The sequence below is a fragment of the Phocoena sinus genome, chromosome 10 (genome assembly GCF_008692025.1).
Source record: "Phocoena sinus isolate mPhoSin1 chromosome 10, mPhoSin1.pri, whole genome shotgun sequence".
NCBI classification, from domain to species: Eukaryota; Metazoa; Chordata; class Mammalia; order Artiodactyla; family Phocoenidae; genus Phocoena; species Phocoena sinus.
The window spans coordinates 100,791,623-100,809,216 of NC_045772.1; the positions used below are offsets into that span (position 1 = coordinate 100,791,623).

Consider the following 17,594-nt stretch of genomic DNA (forward strand, 5'->3'; position numbering starts at 1 on the left):
GAGAGTAGCTGCTAGGAATCTGGAATAATTGCTTGTTCATTTTCTTGACTCTGACATCTTTTTTAGAGGAGAATAAGCTCAAAGTAGCATTCATTTAAGCAATTTAATCTATCCATTTGAATTCTGGTGTGGTTGTTTCTTGCATTGCAGTATGTCTCTTGCTTGTGTTTAGATCAGTCTGAGAACTTGGTTTTGGTTTAATATTTGAGAGTTTACAGTATGCTTTGCTGCACAGAAAATAAATCCTTGTCATCAACTGAAAGAATCAACGGAAAGAGTACTAGACGAACGATCAGATGAAATGAATTACCTTAGAGGCTCTTCCTTTGTCTCAGTCTTGGAGATTCAGACTCATTAAAAAACTTTGAGTTTCTTCTAAAATGATAGAAATTAGAATACTTTCTTTTCATATTAAAGATTCGTGAATCCATATCATAGTGATCTTAGAGAATCTAAACTTCATCTGAGTATGTTGCATATATAATAAGTGCTTTTATATGTCCCATTTCTCCTTCTTGAATATTCTTAATTTAAAATTTATAATAAGGTATAGTGCTGATGTGTGAGTGTGTATATATAGCTATTAAGTTTTACCACTTTGTACGCTCTGTTTTTGGACAAGAACTCTATCCTACACTTTTTGTGTATGTTGTATAGTATTAAAAGTATAAAAGATACTTGTTGACAGTTTATTATTTGAAAATGCTTCTCTTCACTTCAGATCAAACACAAATAAATCCAGAGTGTATAATTAACATTTTTTTAAAAATTAGGATTGCATTTAGTATTTTGGCCAGTTTGTATTTGAGATAGAATTTTTTTTGTGTTAGCTGGTAAGGAACTAATTGTTACAGAATGAGAGTAATTCTCTCTGTTATAGGGGAAGGATATAATTTTCCAGGGACTTGATTTGCATCTACTATCTAGTAGCCGTTTACTTTCAAAATAATGCGTGACAATTTGTTTTTGTCAGTCTTTCATCAAAAATTTATTGAGCACTTACTATACCAAACACTGTGCCGTGCCCCTGAGTAAAAAGATGAAAGTCCCAAGTTCTAGAAAGTTTTTCTTGAAGACAGATACAAAGAAATAAATTGCGGATTGGGCTGGTAAGTGCTCTTCTTAGGGACACATACGGTACAGCACAGATCAGAACATCACAGAGCCTGAGGATCGACTTGGGTGATGTTAGTAAGAATTATTATAAACTCTTTTGCATTTTGCATTGATAAAGTTTACTCAATGTATGTATTTACATGTTTCAGGAAAAAAAATCGGTCTTACATAATAGGATGCAGTACTGGTATTTTTTCTAATGGTTATCTTGACAAATAGTGCATTGAACTCTCTGGGATGCAGTATAATGTTTGTGACGATGACCATTTTCATGTATCCATAATATTCTTTTTCTGTAACTAAAAATAGCTCTAGACTCCATGGTTCTGTCATTTTGGAAATCAGGATAAACTGGATCAAAGCGTTCTCGTCAGAGAAACTAATGGAAGTTTTGCCTCAGAAGAGCTTCTGATATTTGTCTAAAATATATGAAGCATTGTTGTGATCTTTTGTTGTTTTTGCGATGTATTTTTCTAAAAAAAAGATCATAAACCCTATCAGAGATTTAAGAATTTTCATTACTGTTGTTCACAACATCCTACCATTTCACTGAGATACAGCTTGGTGTAATTTTAGCACAATCCTTGAACTAAATTTTAAGCTGTTATTTTTCCAGTGTTGCAGCTCAAGCTGAGTGTTAGAGTGAGCAGAAGTAGACTAGTGAGTGTTGGTGTACAATTTGGAATGTGAGAAGTGTGAGATCATTTTGGAGAGTGTCATGAGCAGAATTCCCAAATAGAAATTTTCCTAATATCTGACAACTGAGATCGTCCTACTAAATCCAGCATGTCTGTTTTTGGTCGATCATGGTAAATGTCTGTGATATGTGCAGATATGCTCACTTTATCTTCAGTACGAATGTGCTAGAGAAAGGGCAGGCTGGCTTATTGCCTGCTGCTTCTTTCTTCTCCCAAGGGAGTTGGCAGGAACTTTTATAAAGTGAATCTAGCTTGAATGTAGCCTAAAGAAGGGGTGCTGATTCCCATTACGACGGAGAAAATTGCTGTGTAGCCTTCTCGGCTACCAGTCAGAGCATCATTTTAATTCTATATTCTAGTGAAATGAGTGCAAGCAGAGCTGGAGAAGCAGGGCACATTAGTCGTTGTATTTTCTTTCTTCACCAAAACAGTGCTTGCCATACTAGTATAATCACAAGTGCTAAAGTGTATGTGAGACTGTTAGCTGTCGTCAACATCTGTTTCTCTTGATTTGAATGAATTTGGTGATGAGCGTCCAGAAAAGGAGGGACAGTTGTACCTAGAAATCAGTTTCACTGTTGAATTTGACTTCTGATATTTCCCTGTGGGATAAACTTGCTCAGGATTTATTTGGAGTTTTTGACTTCCAAAGGTAAAGAATGAAACTGGGGGTTGATTATAGGCTTCAGAGAATTAGCATTTTGACACATCTTTTTATTACGGATTTTGAACTCCAACAACTGTTGAGAATCTTTGCAGCATGATGCGGGTGGTTAAATTTATTTAAAGAACCATATTCATGCATTCAAATACCTGATAATTTTATTGTAAATTTATTTTTCGTAAGAAAAAGCCAATGCTTTTCGAGAGTTTGAAGACTGCCATAATTGAAAGTTCACTACTTGCTAAGCGTAATACCAAAACCAGAAACTATAAAAGAAGAGGTTCTTATCTTTGCACTAAAAAAATTCTCTATTTAAGTTGCCATAAACTATGTTAAAAGAAAAATGACAGATTTGGAAATATATTTGTAACATGCACAGCAGGCAAAAGGTTGTTTTCCAAATATAAAAAGATATTAAAGTGGATTAGGAGAAAGGTTAAATGTCCCCAAAACAAAATGAACAAAGAACAAGGACAGATGAGTCACAAAGGAAGGAATACAAAGCACCTGTAGATATGTGAATAGATATTCAGTCTTACTTGTAATCAAAGAAAAGCCCAAAAAAGAAAGAGAAGAAAGAAAATACCCAGTTGTCAAAGGTATAGGAAAGTGCTCAGACATCGTTTGGTGGAAGTTTAAATCTGTACAGACCCTTTTAGAGGTAATTTGTTGTGTATATTAAAATCATAACTGCATACCCTCTGATCCAGGAATTCCATCTTTCAGAATTTATCTCCAGGAAAAATTTGGATAGATGTGCAGAAATATACATGTGAAGGTGCCCATTATAATAGTGGAAAATAAGAACCAAACTAAATATTTATCAATGGTTATAAGTAAATTATTTAATATCAACACATTGGAATTCTATGGCAGGCATATTTTTTCCCCAGTGTTTAAAATTGTTGTAAAATACAGCTTACATTCACCATGTTAAATTTACCATCTTAACCAGTTTTCAGGTGTACAGTTCATAAGGTACATTCATATTGTTTTGCAACCATCACCACCATCCATCTCCACAACTCTTTTCATCCTGTAAAACTGAATCTCTGCACCCATCAAACAATCACTCCCTGTCTCCCGTCTCCCCAGCCCCTGGCAACCACTCTTGTGCTTCCTGTCTCTGTGAGGTAGACTGCTCTAGGGACCCTCATGTAAGTGGACTCGTGTAATATTCGTCTTTTGTGACGGGCTTATTTCATTTGGCATAGTGTCCATCCATGTTGCAGCGTGTGTCAGCATTTCCTTCCTTTTTGAGGCTGAAAAATATCATTAGGCATTTTTTAAAATTTAATTTTTGAGTGGGTAGTACATACATTTAGTTCAAATTCAAGAGGAGGGTTAGGAGGAGAGAAAGATGGGAAGTGGCTGGGAAGTGACTGCAGATGCATATGGGATTTCTCTTAAGGGGTGATGGCAGTGTTCTAGAATGAGATAGCAGTGGTCGATGCATGACTTTTTTTATTTTTTTGAACATTTACACATGAGTTTATTTCAATCTTTCTTTTTGCATAATTTTAATATGCTGAAAACTGCTGACTTACACACTGTAAACCGGCAAACTTTATGGTGTATGTGAACTATGTCTCAAGAAAGCTATCGTTAAAAAATTTTCAATGTCAGGCTTCCCTGGTGGCGCAGTGGTTGAGAGTCCGCCTGCCGATGCAGGGGACGCGGGTTCGTGCCCCGGTCTGGGAGGATCCCATATGCCGTGGAGTGGCTGGGCCCGTGAGCCATGGCCGCTGAGCCTGTGCGTCCGGAGCCTGTGCTCCGCAACGGGAGAGGCCACAACAGTGAGAGGTCCGCGTACCGCAAAAAAAAAAAAAAAAAAAAAAATTTTCAATGTCAGTTACACCTCAGTTAAAAAAAATTTTTATGTGGAATAGAATAAAGTTTTCTTACATGTTGTCCCTCAGTGATTCCAGTCCGTTCCTCCCTTCCTCCTTTCTTGCCTTCCTCCGTTCCCCCAAATTAATTATTCCTTGTGTAACATTACAGAAGTATTTTTATTTCTTATGATATTTTTTATTTATAGTAAATAGTAAATATTTATTGTTCCCTCCCTTTTAACCAAAGTGGTAGCAAATTGAACACAGCCAAGCAGGCATCTCTGAAGTCTTTTCTCTTATTTTTAAAGGTAAAAATGTCTCTGTTTATCGATTACTTGCTTACTGTAGGGGATTTAGATAGTAGAAAAAAGTATGAAGAAAAATGTAAAATCTACCCATACCCAGACACTGGTAATTGTTTGCATCCTTTTAGACTTTTCTCTGCATGTATATACTTTTTTTAAAATTAATTTATTTTATTTTTGGCTGTGTTGGGTCTACATGTATATACTTTTTAAAAAGTAGAATCGCGATCATCCTATACTTGCTATTATATATCTGCTTTTTTACACTTAATATGTTGTAACTGTAGTTTTTAATCAGTAAATATAAATCTACATTTAAAAAAATTGATGCATAGTATTAAACTGGGTGGACATTTCTCATTTACTTAACTCATCACCTATTAATATCCATTTAGGTTGTTTCTAATTTTGTCACTGGTATAAACAACAATGAGCATCTTTGTACACTTGCCAGATCGTTTCCTTGAGATATTTACTGCTGTTTTGCAGTTTGCCAAAAGTTTTAAACAATGTATGTTTTAACATATATGCCACAAAGATTTCAATGATATTATTAGCTCTTTGAAAAGATGGTGCAGGCATTTATATCCTCATTTTAAATATGAGGAATCTGAAACCCAGAAAGAAGGCAATGTGTTCCAAATTAGGCTGCTCTTTAGTGTGAGAGCTGGAACTAAAACTCATGTCTTCTGACTGTGGGTTAGTTTCCTTCCACTGCGGCACACTGCCAGACCTTGAATACCTTGAATACAAAGAGTGATTTTCTGTTGTTGCTTCTTCATTTCTAAAAACATGATTCTTGATGTAACTTCCTTTTAGGTTCTTTGTATAATGTTCTAGAATTTATCCATTCAAATTAAAGGTTCGTATACCTTCGTTAGGGATACAGGCTAAAGATATACCCTCTGAAACATTTTACTAGCTTATCTGCACTAACATTTTCATTTAGTTACTCAAATTACTCACTTATATTGTTGTCTCCTGTATAAATAACTCACACAGCCTCAGTTTTTTGTGTTTTGTTTTTTGTTTTTAAAGCTTCAAGTTATCTTATTACCTTTGGGTACTAGCTTCAGTGGGCTGCGAGAATTGCTTTAATTCGAATGCCAGCTCTGTTACTTACTGTGTGATCTTGGGGTGAGTTATATAAGTCTCTGCATGCATGGTGTCATCATCAATGAAATTCGATTAATAGTACACGTGTTATAGTGAGGATTAAATGAATTAACACATAAGGAGTGCAAAGCACGTTCTGGCATGCACTCATATGTTTATTATTGAATGTGCTGACTTAATTGTAAAACACTTAAAAGTCATTTTGTATTTTGACATCCTTTGTTTTTTGGTGAAATTTTTTGTATGATGTGTCCGTATGCCTATAGATTTTCCCTCTCCTCACCTTCAGTTCCATGTAATACCTTCTGTTAATTTTGAACAGTGTCTTTATTTAGTCAAGCAAAGTGAGGAGCTGCCAGACTTACCTTGTTTCCTGTTGGTAATAAACGCAAATTAACTTACTGACATTTTACAGATTATCTCAATCATTTTTAAAGACAGTGTAAAACAGAATAATGTGAATCCTCATTTGCTAAACGCAGGGTTCTGAGAGCTGTGGTAGCTGCTTTCTCACTCCCCGTAATCTGCTTTGTTTCTGCTACTTGAGGAGGAAAGCTCATTTGGGTTTTCCTTTTTGTCTTTATACCAGCACATGCAAATGACAATCCAGGCTCTCCAGGATGAACTGCGGATCCAGAGGGACCTGAACCAGCTGTTTCAACAGGATAGTAACAGTAGGACTGGTGAGCCTTGTGTGACAGAGCTGACGGAGGAGAACTTTCAGAGGCTGCACACTGAGCACGAGCGGCAGGCCAAGGAGCTGTTCCTCCTTCGAAAGACTCTGGAGGAGATGGAGCTGCGGATAGAGACTCAGAAGCAAACCCTGAACGCTCGGGACGAATCCATCAAGAAGCTTCTGGAGATGTTGCAGAGCAAGGGGCTTTCTGCTAAGGCTACTGAGGAGGACCATGAGAGAACAAGGAGACTGGCAGAGGCAGAGATGCACGTCCACCACCTCGAAAGCCTTTTGGAGCAGAAGGAAAAAGAGAACGCTCTGTTGAGAGAGGTGAGTGGCCACTTTCTCAGTTGTTACGACTGTCTTTTTTTCCTCATTAGTCAGCATTTTGACCTAGATAAATTTATATGCTCTCCTGAACTAGTGCAAGGGAATTTCTTCTTTCTTACCTAAATTCTGCACTGATTTCTGTTCTGATTTGCTGTCTTGTATGAGATGACATTGGCTGGCATGTATACTGGCTTAATACCTTTCTTGGTTTCTTTTTTCCCCCTCCTGATTTCTGTAGACTCATTTTGTTGCTAGAGGGGCACAGAATTTTCTTGACTTGTTTTTCATCTCTTGATTTGTTCATAGAGACACACACAACAAAACCAGAATTAGAGTAGCTAACTACTGCTCAATTTTAAAATATTAATAATTGAAAGTAAGCGATTCCCTCATTTTCGGCGTGCTTATGAAGTCCTAGGCAGCAGTAATGGATGTTTGCCCTGTGGTTTCCATGGAAACTGTTGTCTTGCTGTAAAAGATACGTGATAGAAATTATTTGCTGGGTTTCCCTGGTGGCATAGCGGTTAAGAATCCGCCTGCCAATGCAGGGGACATGGGTTCGAGGCCTGGTCCGGGAAGATCCCACATGCCGCGGAGCAACTGAACCTGTGCACCACAAGTGCTGAGCCTGCGCTCTAGAGCCCTCGAGCCACAGCTACTGAGCCCATGTGCCTGGAGCCCGTGTTCTGCAACAAGAGAGGCCACCACAATGAGAGACCCGCGCACCGCAATGACGAGTAGTCCCCGCTCGCCGCAACTAGAGAAAGCCCGCGTGTAGCAACGAAGACCCAATGCAGCCAAAAATAAATAAATAAAATTTAAAAAATATATATTTGCTGCCCTGGAGGCACAGCTAGAGGGAATGATACAGAGGTGTGCTGTCACTTATTTTTAGAGAGGAACCTCAGACTTCAGCTGACCACTGTGACTACTGATAATTTTTCACTTTTCTATGTAATGCTTCACTTTAAGAAAGCTTAAGTGAAGAATTCATCTTACATTGAATTAAAAAAAAATGACAGCTCTACTTCCCTATATGAGGTCAGAGTCTTCAGATAATTTTCACATTTGGATAGGGGGAAAAAAAATCTCAGAACTATTTTAGTGCCAGTCTGAATAATCCCTTTTTAAATGAAGTGTGAGGAAGGCAGTTAAAAGCAGCAAAGCAGCAACTTCCCCGACGGTGGAAGCGGTCTGTATCTGCTCTGTGCAGTGTGGTAGCCACTGGCTACGTGTGACTGTTGAGTAGTGGAAATGTGGTTAGTGTGACGGAGGAACTGAATTTTAAATTTTATTTAAATATAACTAATTTAAAATTAAATTTAATTAATCAAATTTAAATTTAAGTACCTCTGTGTAGGTAGTGGCTACTGTATTAGGTAGTGCAGAGATGCATAATGTAATGTTACCCGCTTTTCTTAATAATTTGTCTTGACCATCTTTCTTTCTTTGTCAGTACATGTAGAGTTTTGTAATTTCAATTGAATTTATAATGTTCTGTTGCATTTATTTATATTTCTTACTGTTGAAAATTTAGACTACTGTTAATTTTTCATTATTATAAAACTGTGCTGCAGTGAATATCCCTAGTAGCCATATATCCCTGTACATTAATTTTTTTCTTTAGCGTAAATTTCCAGAAATGAATCTGCTCAGGGTGTGTACGTTTTCAAAACTCTGAATATCAGTCTTGTCTCCCAGAATGATTGGACCCGTTTATCCTCCCAGAAGCATATACTGTATTTTTACGGTTAATCTGCAGCTATGTGTGTTACAATCTTCAAATTACTGGACTGTATTGTTTTAGAAAAATTTCTATCAACAACTACTGTGTTGTAGGCACTATCCTGAGTTTCTTTCAGTTTACTTTAAAGAGTTTATATTTTAATGAGGTAACCTGGAGCCAGGCCATAGAACATTGTTAGAGAAGGTGTGATCATCTCAAATCAAACAGCATGCAGCAGGAAAACCCTACCAGCATCGTGATGAACTTTGAATGTTATGTTTTTACTCCTTCTGTTCTGAATATTTCAACTTCTGCCCATTTATTTTTGAGTTTTAGAGTTAATAAATAGTGAATAGTTAAGGATTATGAAAAGCCACAGTGTTATTCTGGCAGAGAACAACCAGAAATATGGTGAATTTGAACAAGTAGTAGGAAAAAAAATGAATTTAAGACGAATTTTGAAGTAACAAGCTCTACAAATATTAAGTCCCACCACTTCTGAACATAATGTGGAAAGAAATATAGGCCTTGTCAGTTGTATCAATACACAATTCCAGTTGCTATTAGTAATGTAGCATCATGTTACAGGAAACAGTCCTATGGATTAAAATTATTTAAGAGCAAGTAGAAGTGATCGCTTCAGGAACACATGTTTAGAATGCTGGTTCTCCTTTCTTTTTCTCCTACTTGCCTTCAAGACTTAGCTCAAATTTCAGTTCTTCTGTGAATTCTTCCTTGTGCAGCTCTATACATATATGTAGATGAGCCAGTAATATTATAGTCTACTTCCATGTGTGTTTCTTCATTGTTCACTTAATTTTTTGTACCAAGGATGTGGAGATATATATATAGAGAGAGATATATATATATATGAAATTTTATCTTGTCAGTGTCTAACAAATGCACAGTGGGTACTCAAGAAATGTTGGTTGAATAAGTTGAAATGTAGGGACAGAAGTTTAAGCCTGGAGCTTACAGAAAGAAGGATAGCTTTTCCAATTCTTTTTTCTCCAGTGTGACCACTGGATACTAAAACCTAACGAAGGTTAGAAAACAAACTAAAACTCCAAACCAGTTTTGCTTATGAGTTTAGATGTAGAAGTTATAAATAAGATATTGGCAGATAAAATCAGCATTATGATAAAAGGATAATATTCTGACCCAAAGGAGTTTATTCTAGCAATCCAGAACGGCTCAATATGGCATTCACAGTTATGATTTGTAATAGGTGAAAGGAAAAGACAACCTTGTAGTGTTTGATAGCTGTCTCAAAGACATTAGATAAAATGTTACAGACACTTGGAAAACTAAACCAAGTGAACTAAAAATAAGAATTGAATGACACTTTTATAGCATGATTTAAATAAAACAACTCAGTAAATGTGTATTATAAACATATTTTAAACTAGTAGCCAGAATTGTGCTTACTCTGACGTACACTAAGACGCATCCATTAAAGTTAGGGAGAGGCAAAGACAGCTGTGTTCATCAGTATTTACATTATTCTGGAAGTGTTAGGCAGTGCCGTTAGATAAGGAAAATGAAATAAATAATATCAGTAACGGTAATGGAAAGGATAGGGCTAAATTTTCATTACAGTGAAGATGGGAACATTAATATAAAGATGCTGCTTTCCCCCAACTCTGTGAATTTAATGTAATCCCAATAGGAATATTCTTGACATGTGCCCAAATGCTGTTGCAGTTTCTTTGCAAGAAGAACAGTGCGGGGACACTTGTTTAAGCAGCTCATGATATATGTGTTTTAAGCCCAGTGATATTAAAATGTGTGGTACTGGCACAGTAATAGATAGCTAGATTGATGAGACAGAATAGAACCCAGAAATAATATAGTTTTAAGCCTATGATACATGTTTGGGAATAATCGCCATCTTTTTGGAAAACAGTACATAGTTACATCAAATGAAGTTCTAGATGAAATAAAGAGCTACTTCTTAAAAAATAACAACACTAGAAGAGAATGTAAGAAAAAGGTTTTAGTACAATCTTGAGACAGGAAAGAATCTTTTATTGCCATAACAAGAGCCTTAAACAATTAAATTTGTGTATGTTAGAAAATACAGGTAACAGAAGCTAAAATGGTAATTTGGAGTAAAGCTTTGTAACATTGTGGCTCGATGTTTCGTTTCCAGAGTGACAAGGTGCTAGAGGCCTTTCTTTGCTCATTACTCAACAAACATCCATTGAGCTTCTAGAATGTATGTGACCTTGGGATACACGCTGGGTATACATTTTTCATGTCAGAACACATGGTCTGTGCCCTCCTAGAACTTAAAAATCTGGTGAGAGACAATAAACTGATAATTATGAGAGGAAATAAATTAGTTGAGTCTAATTATGTTGGGAGAGGGGATAAACAGGGTAAGCATCTTTGAGGAGGTGCCCTTTAAGGGAGACCTGAAGAAAGTTGAAACAGTCTTGCTGAGCATTTGGGTAAAATCATTTCATGAAGAAGGCTAACAGTTTCAAAGGCCTGATGAGAAGGAGTTTTCAGGAGACAGTAAGGAGACTAGAGGACAAAAGCATATTTAAGGGAAAGACAGGCATGAGATGAGAGGTTGAAGAGGTAGCCAGGGCCAGAGTCACTCATTCCATTCATCAGATATTTATTGGGCACTAACCCATGTGCAGAGCACAGGGAAATACAGTAGCAGTGAACAAAACAAAAATCAATCCATGCCCTCTAGGAGACAAAGCACTTGCCTTCAGGATCCCTGCAGGTAATGCAACAATTTTATTCAAAGTACAAGAGAAAACTGTGCCAATGTTTAATCAAGGGAGTAATCTAGTATAGCTTTTAAAATTTACTCTGGCTGTGTTGAGAATAAATGGGGGAGGGAGAATTACGAGTGAACAAGGAAGTCTAATAAAGAACTTAACAACTGTAGGTTGGGTGAGTGGTGACTTGAAATGGCTATGGTACATTCTATCACTAGTGTGTCAAGAAAGGCAGAAAGAATTGAGAGCTGGCAACGCTGGGATATCCATAGGTTTTATTATTATTGGATTATTGTCCATCTTTTAAAAAAGCGGGTTTTCATCAATTCCAAGGCTCATAGTTTTTCCCATCTCAACAGTATGAAATTGAGTTAATAAGTCTGATCCTTGATGGCATCTTAAAATCTCTGTCATCAAGGCCGCAGTCCTGCTCTATTTGTTTGCCTGTGTACTCACAGTTAACAGCTGCTCATTTTAGTCAATGTTGTGAGCGTTTTTGCTATTTCTCATGTTAACTTTAGCTGTTGTTCATTATGTCTTCAGTAATATTATGCTGTGAATCAGCACTGAAACAAACAGTTATTGGTATGGAGAAAGTTATAAAACAGTTCAGAATGATATATGATTAAACTTTATGGTTAAATAAGCAAAAAAGGGTCTTGCAATCAGTATAAAATAAAAATTCTGAATGATAGACGCTTGGGTCATGGTTTATTTGGAGGCATTTCCTTCTTTTCTTTCCAGCACATTAAACAGTGGTTTGCCTTACAATCAGTGGCATCTTAGATTTGATGAAATACAGTAACATTAAAATGGCATTCATATCCAGGAACATTTGTGATTTAGTTTTCCATTTTGTTTATGAACATGATTCTGTAGCTAGCAGGTAAATAATTCCCCCAAATAAAAGCCAAAGAAGAGAAACAAAAATTAAATTAAGCATTGTATTTTCTGTTTGTACTGAAATTACATTGTTACGTGACTTATTGTTAGATTTTGTATTGTTTACTGGAGTGCCTTTCCTTTGATGGATAGAAGCGTGAAGACATCTATTGGACACATACTGAGCTACAGTCAAGACGTGGTTAGTGCCTGGGGCCAGGCGTATGGAGTTTTAACAGGCTTTACGGGTGATTCTGTGGTACACCAAAGTTTGGTTCTCAGTCTGTTGGCAGAACATACCTGAATTGGCTATGGAATTTTTGGATCGGCTATCCATATGCATACCAAGCATTGTCTATAGGCTGAATAAATATTTCAGTTCTATATGTGCTCCTGTTTTTTTGAAATGTAGATCCTATTGTGATGAATAAAATACTAATTTGTTGGGAATTCCCTAGCGGTCCAGTTGTTAGGACTCTGCGCTTCCATTGCAGGGGCCATGGGTTCGATTCCTGGTCGGGGAACTAAGATCCGCATGATGCACGACACGGCCAAAAAAAAAAAAAAGAAATTAAAATACGAATTTGTTTTAAAACATTTACACGTATGTTAATTTTTGTCTCTATAATATTTCAGTCAACAAATCTTGTTTAGTACAACTGCTCTCATGATAAGATTTGCAGCAGTGTTTGAGGTTTAAAAGCCCTACTCTTTAACTAGGTTCTAGGCTAGGAATTCTGGCTCTAACATGTCTGAGGAATGCCTGTCTGTATCTTTGGCAGTTGTAAGGTAAAAGCAGAGGAGGTTAGAGGGAAAAAAAGAGAAATAAACATATATAGAAAAAAAATAAAAACCTTGGACAAAAGAGTAGGAAGAATTAAAAAAGAAAAAGCGTCCCTAGTTAGTTTGCCCTTGCCTAGTGACTTTGGAAAGTGTGAACAGTTGCATCGCATAACTTGATTCAGGTTATCCTTCCTCATCTTTTTTTTGGTGTGTCATTTGTACCTCATTTCCATTTTGACAGGAAGGTATGTTTTCTCAGAAGCATGCCGTTACTTGAGATGGTAAAGGGTCAAAGTGCAGTGCTGTCTTACAACGGCGGAGTTGAGGTACAGGAAGAGTAGAGAGGGTTCCTTCTTCACTTCTCCGTGTGGAGTACAGTAAAGCCAGAACTTGTGTGGAGGATTGAAATCTGCCGAAGGGACGTCTACCCTTGAACCAAGGGTGTGCTGGAGGCTAAAACCTGAAACTTGAAAGAAAGAAATTTCAGACATAAGTACTACTTTTCAGTCACAAATGCTCCTTCCTCTCAGTTGTGTATGTAAATGTTGACTTACTTTTAAAAAGAAAGAAACTACGAACAACGGATAAATTTTGTTCCTAACTTGTTTGTTTTCTTTCTCTAGTCATTATTCTTTAGCAAATCAGTGAGAGGAACTGAACACATTTTCTACCGTGTACCACAGTTGACGGTATAACAAGATCCAGATAATTCTGCCTGTACTTTACTTTAATTTCTGTGCAGTGCAAATTTTCAGGCTAAAAAGAGGGAAATAAAGCAAGCACTAGCACATTCGACTTCTTACATTTGTCGGAATGGTACATTCTTTTTTATTCCCAGAGTCCTCTGCCTTTATTAACAGTGCAGGAGTCAGAGGCTCGATGTGCTCTCTGGGAAAGGGGAGTTGGTCAGCCCACTGACTGCAGGATGTGTTCATAATGAGCTTTAATGCGCAGGCCTTTGCACGGAAATCTGTTATGACTGATAGGTTTTACAAGATCTTAACGGGAAACTTTATGCCTGCGAGTGGTTTAAAGTGCACCGTAGTTCCTTAGCAGAGGAGGATTTTTTTTTATTCAAATGGATTTCTTTCCTTATATATTGCTGATATGCTTGCTAGAGTTTAAAATGAAATTGTAATAGTTTCACTGTAAAGCATTTGGAAATTTCCCTAATCTGGAAGTAGGTAATGGGAAAGGCGTCAGATGAAATTAGTTCAGGGTCTGAATTGTGAGATATTACAAAGAAATGCAGTTTTAGTATTTCAAGTAGATGCAGAAATATTAAGTGAAAAATGTGAAGTGTAGGATAGAGGACTTCATTAAGAGGTGATGATTATTTACAATTAGCAGGATTCATTTTATTTTTGTTACATTTTAAAGTTTTCAGTCATTTATTAAACATAGTATTAAATCTCTGTGTGCCCAATTTGTCACCTGTTTACAGTGTAGGGAGTAGATTCAGTGTGGGCAAACTAGAGGCTGGGGGGTAACTGATGAATTTGTTGTTTTAATGCAGGTGAGATGTGATTATGGCCTGAGCTAATGTGTTCAGATTTTGTCCTGGATTAATGTGTTCTGCATTTTACTGTCTTAATGAAGTGTTTTATCTTGCAGGGGTTAATTGTGGATTAACTCGATCCTTAAGGAAACTTGCTTTTACACTCTGTTGGCTCTAGTCTAGGTAGCCTCCCCTCCAGGGCTAGACTGTCTCTACTCCTAAGATGTGGCCTTCCTGGTGTCTCTGCTCAGTGCCTCTGATGTTCTCTCCACTTTGGCTCTTTGGAGCTTGAATTCTTCCCAGCCCCATGTGAGTTCAGGTAGTTGCTCGACTCGTAGCTCTCTGGTAGTTGTTCTGTCCCCAGTAGTTGTTCTTGAACACTGTGGAGTCTTTCCCTGTACATGCAGGCTTAGTATTTGGTCAAAGACTCCGGGGGACCCCTGTCAGATCAGACACTGCTGCTTTTCTGGCTAGCGTCTTCCTCTGTGTCATTCTGCTCTGCACATTTCTACTGTCTTTGGGGCTCTTACCCACTGATCTGTCTTCTGAGCTCTGCGGGACTGCTGTTTTCCGTTTGGTCTTCCTCTCCCTGCGTCACATATTGGATAGCACGTCCGGACCATAACCTTGTTAGTGTCTCTTCTCTCAAGGATCATAGTCCTGGGCTGCTTGTTTTCCAGTGTCTGAAAACAGTTGCTTTATGCATTTTTGTCTAATTTTAACATAGCTATGACAGGAGGGCTAGTCTTCTGTCTGTTACAATCAGATTGTGTTGACCTGGTAGAGGGTGAGAAGTAAATAGGAAACTCGTTGAAGGATTGAAACCAGACTATTGCCGTGATTTGTTGATGCCTTATCTAGAGTACACCACTGCTTTCTTTAAAATGGACAGAGGAAATGAAAGGAAACTTAACTCGAGGCTGTTGTAGTAATCTAGGCTTAAACTAGACTGGAAGTGGAGTGAAATGATAAATTCAAGAACTCTTTTGAAGCTGGAACAATTAGGACCTGCTCTAGAAGGTGGTAGGTAGTGAAGGTGTGGGAGGAATGAAAGGAGACACTGCTGTTTGGCTTGAACCACCGGCAGGGCAATGCCGTTCAAGGAGATGGGCAACACTCATCGGCCTTCAGAGGAGGGGCTAGTTAAAGAGGAGAAAATCACGAGTTTTGTTTTGAATGAAATACGTTTGAGTGACCTAGTAAACATCTATATACATGTCAGATGGGCAGAGCAAGGGCAGGGCTAGAGTTTCACCAGCACTGTTCAGATGGGAAGTCTCCATCTGTATTCTCTGCCATCACTAGGGGCTGTACCGGGGTACTCTGGAAGTACTGGCTGACTCAGAGACATCGACAGAATCTGACAAGAAGATAGCCTGAGGAGGTCTGGTAACTTCAGGGGGATCCTTGAAGACCCCAACTGTGATATTCTACCACCTCCTTCTTTCCTTTCTGATCCTGAACGCACTGACATTTGGATTGAAAAAAAATAGCTATGTTTTTCTGCTATTTGCTACAGGTAGACTGTTTAGGAAACTTGTTCAGCAGTCTTACCTTCTTTTTCTTTCTGATCGTAGCCCCTCTAGAGAGAGATTTCCATCGTAGGTAGCCCGGTGGTTGTTGCTCTGGGGGAGGATGCTATGCAAAGGAGGTCGTCAACACAAATGCTTTCAGTTGTTTTGTGCAGTGTGGACTGTGGCTACTTTGATTTCTCCTTTTTCTTTTTTTTTTTTAAATAAATTTATTTATTTTTGGCTGTGTTGGGTCTTTGTTGCTGCGCACGGGCTTTCTCCAGTTACGGTGAGTGGGGGCTACTCTTCATTGCGGTGCACGGGCTTCTCATTGCGGTGGCCTCTCTTGTTGCGGAGCACAGGCTCTAGGCGCACGGGCTTCAGTAGTTGTGGCTCATGGGCTCTAGAGCGCAGGCTCGGTAGTTGTGGCACACGGGCTTAGTTGCTCTGCGGCATGTGGGATCTTCCCGGACTAGGGCTCGAACCCGTGTCCCCTGCATCGGCAGGCGGATTCCTAACCACTGCGCCACCAGGGAAGTCCTGATTTCTCCTTTTAAAAAGGGACTATTTCTAATCCCCTTTTTGGATTGTTTGGAGTTCTGATAATATGTCTCAGAGTCCTGTGGAAGAGTGACACACAACATGGGGATGTGCCGGAGCTTCACCTCTTGTGGTGGCTGGGGTCTGTGTGACTTACCGTGTACAACCAGGTGTGCAGAGATGGGGACCCTCCTGTGCCCCTTAGCCTGAATGCAGTCTGTGTGCTCCCTGGTCCACAGGGAAAGGTCAGGAAGACAGAAAGTGGATCAGAGTATCTTACAAGGCCGGGGTAGTCATCTTTGCATGTAACTACTACTCCCTTGCTTCTCCACTCTCCTCTTGAAAAAATGAGAGTGAAAAGGAGGACACTTACTCTCTTTTTTGCTTCTCTTGTATAGGAGATGCATCGGAGATTTGAGAATGCCCCCGATTCTGCCAAAACTAAAGCTCTGCAAACTGTTATCGAAATGAAGGTAAGTGAGAACTTCCTAAGGAATCTTATGTGTCATTTCACACTTTCAAGTGATCACACTTTCATGTGTGAGTTTAAGAAAGTGGTATGTAATAATAGTTCACTCATTTTGTAGGCTGAGAAGAAATAGTAAGACTTAATGAAAACGACACATTAAATGAACTTCAGTTTCGTTTCCTCCAGCATTTCTTGGAGTCAGCTGTTCTCAAAGCTTTTGATATCAGGCCCCCTTATTCTCTTAAAATGACTCATTTCATTTGTTTTTAAGAAAATGTCTGCCAAATACCAAGTTTGTGTGTCAGTTCTTCTCTCGAGTAAGAATAGGGTTCCGTGAAAAAAGTACCTGATTCAGCTTGCAGCTCACAGAACATCCAGTGCTGTCCTGGGAGCAGCATCACACCCAGGACGCAGCAGCCGGGCCTCCCCTTCCTGTTTCATCACACAGAATGGTACAAAGATACATACTCAAGGGTTGAGCATATGAAAAGTCACCAGGGACATTCCTAAGTGAGCCAGTGTTTTAAAAATGTTCTTTCTTATTTTTCTTTTTTGTCTGAGAGCGCTGACACTGAAGAATACACTGACCGCTAGTACGGTTTGACGCTGTTGTCCAGAGGCAGCGAACGCTTTTGCCTGTCCTTTATACCTTTAGTGCATGTGTCAACACAGTGGAAAAGGCACATAAAGTTGTAGTATTATTATGAAAA

The 17,594-nt window shown here is 38.4% G+C and overlaps 1 protein-coding gene across 9 annotated transcripts in view; it reads left to right on the forward strand.

Annotated features, from left to right (window-relative positions):
• Nucleotides 1-17,594, forward strand: part of ERC1 (ELKS/RAB6-interacting/CAST family member 1) — a 391,788-nt gene that overhangs the window by 76,212 nt on the left and 297,982 nt on the right. For all 9 annotated transcript variants that reach the window (XM_032647173.1, XM_032647178.1, XM_032647182.1 and 6 more), the window contains exons 3-4: nt 6,321-6,737; nt 16,814-16,888. In XM_032647173.1, the coding sequence (XP_032503064.1) occupies nt 6,321-6,737; nt 16,814-16,888 (492 nt within the window). The remainder of the gene's footprint in view (nt 1-6,320; nt 6,738-16,813; nt 16,889-17,594) is intronic.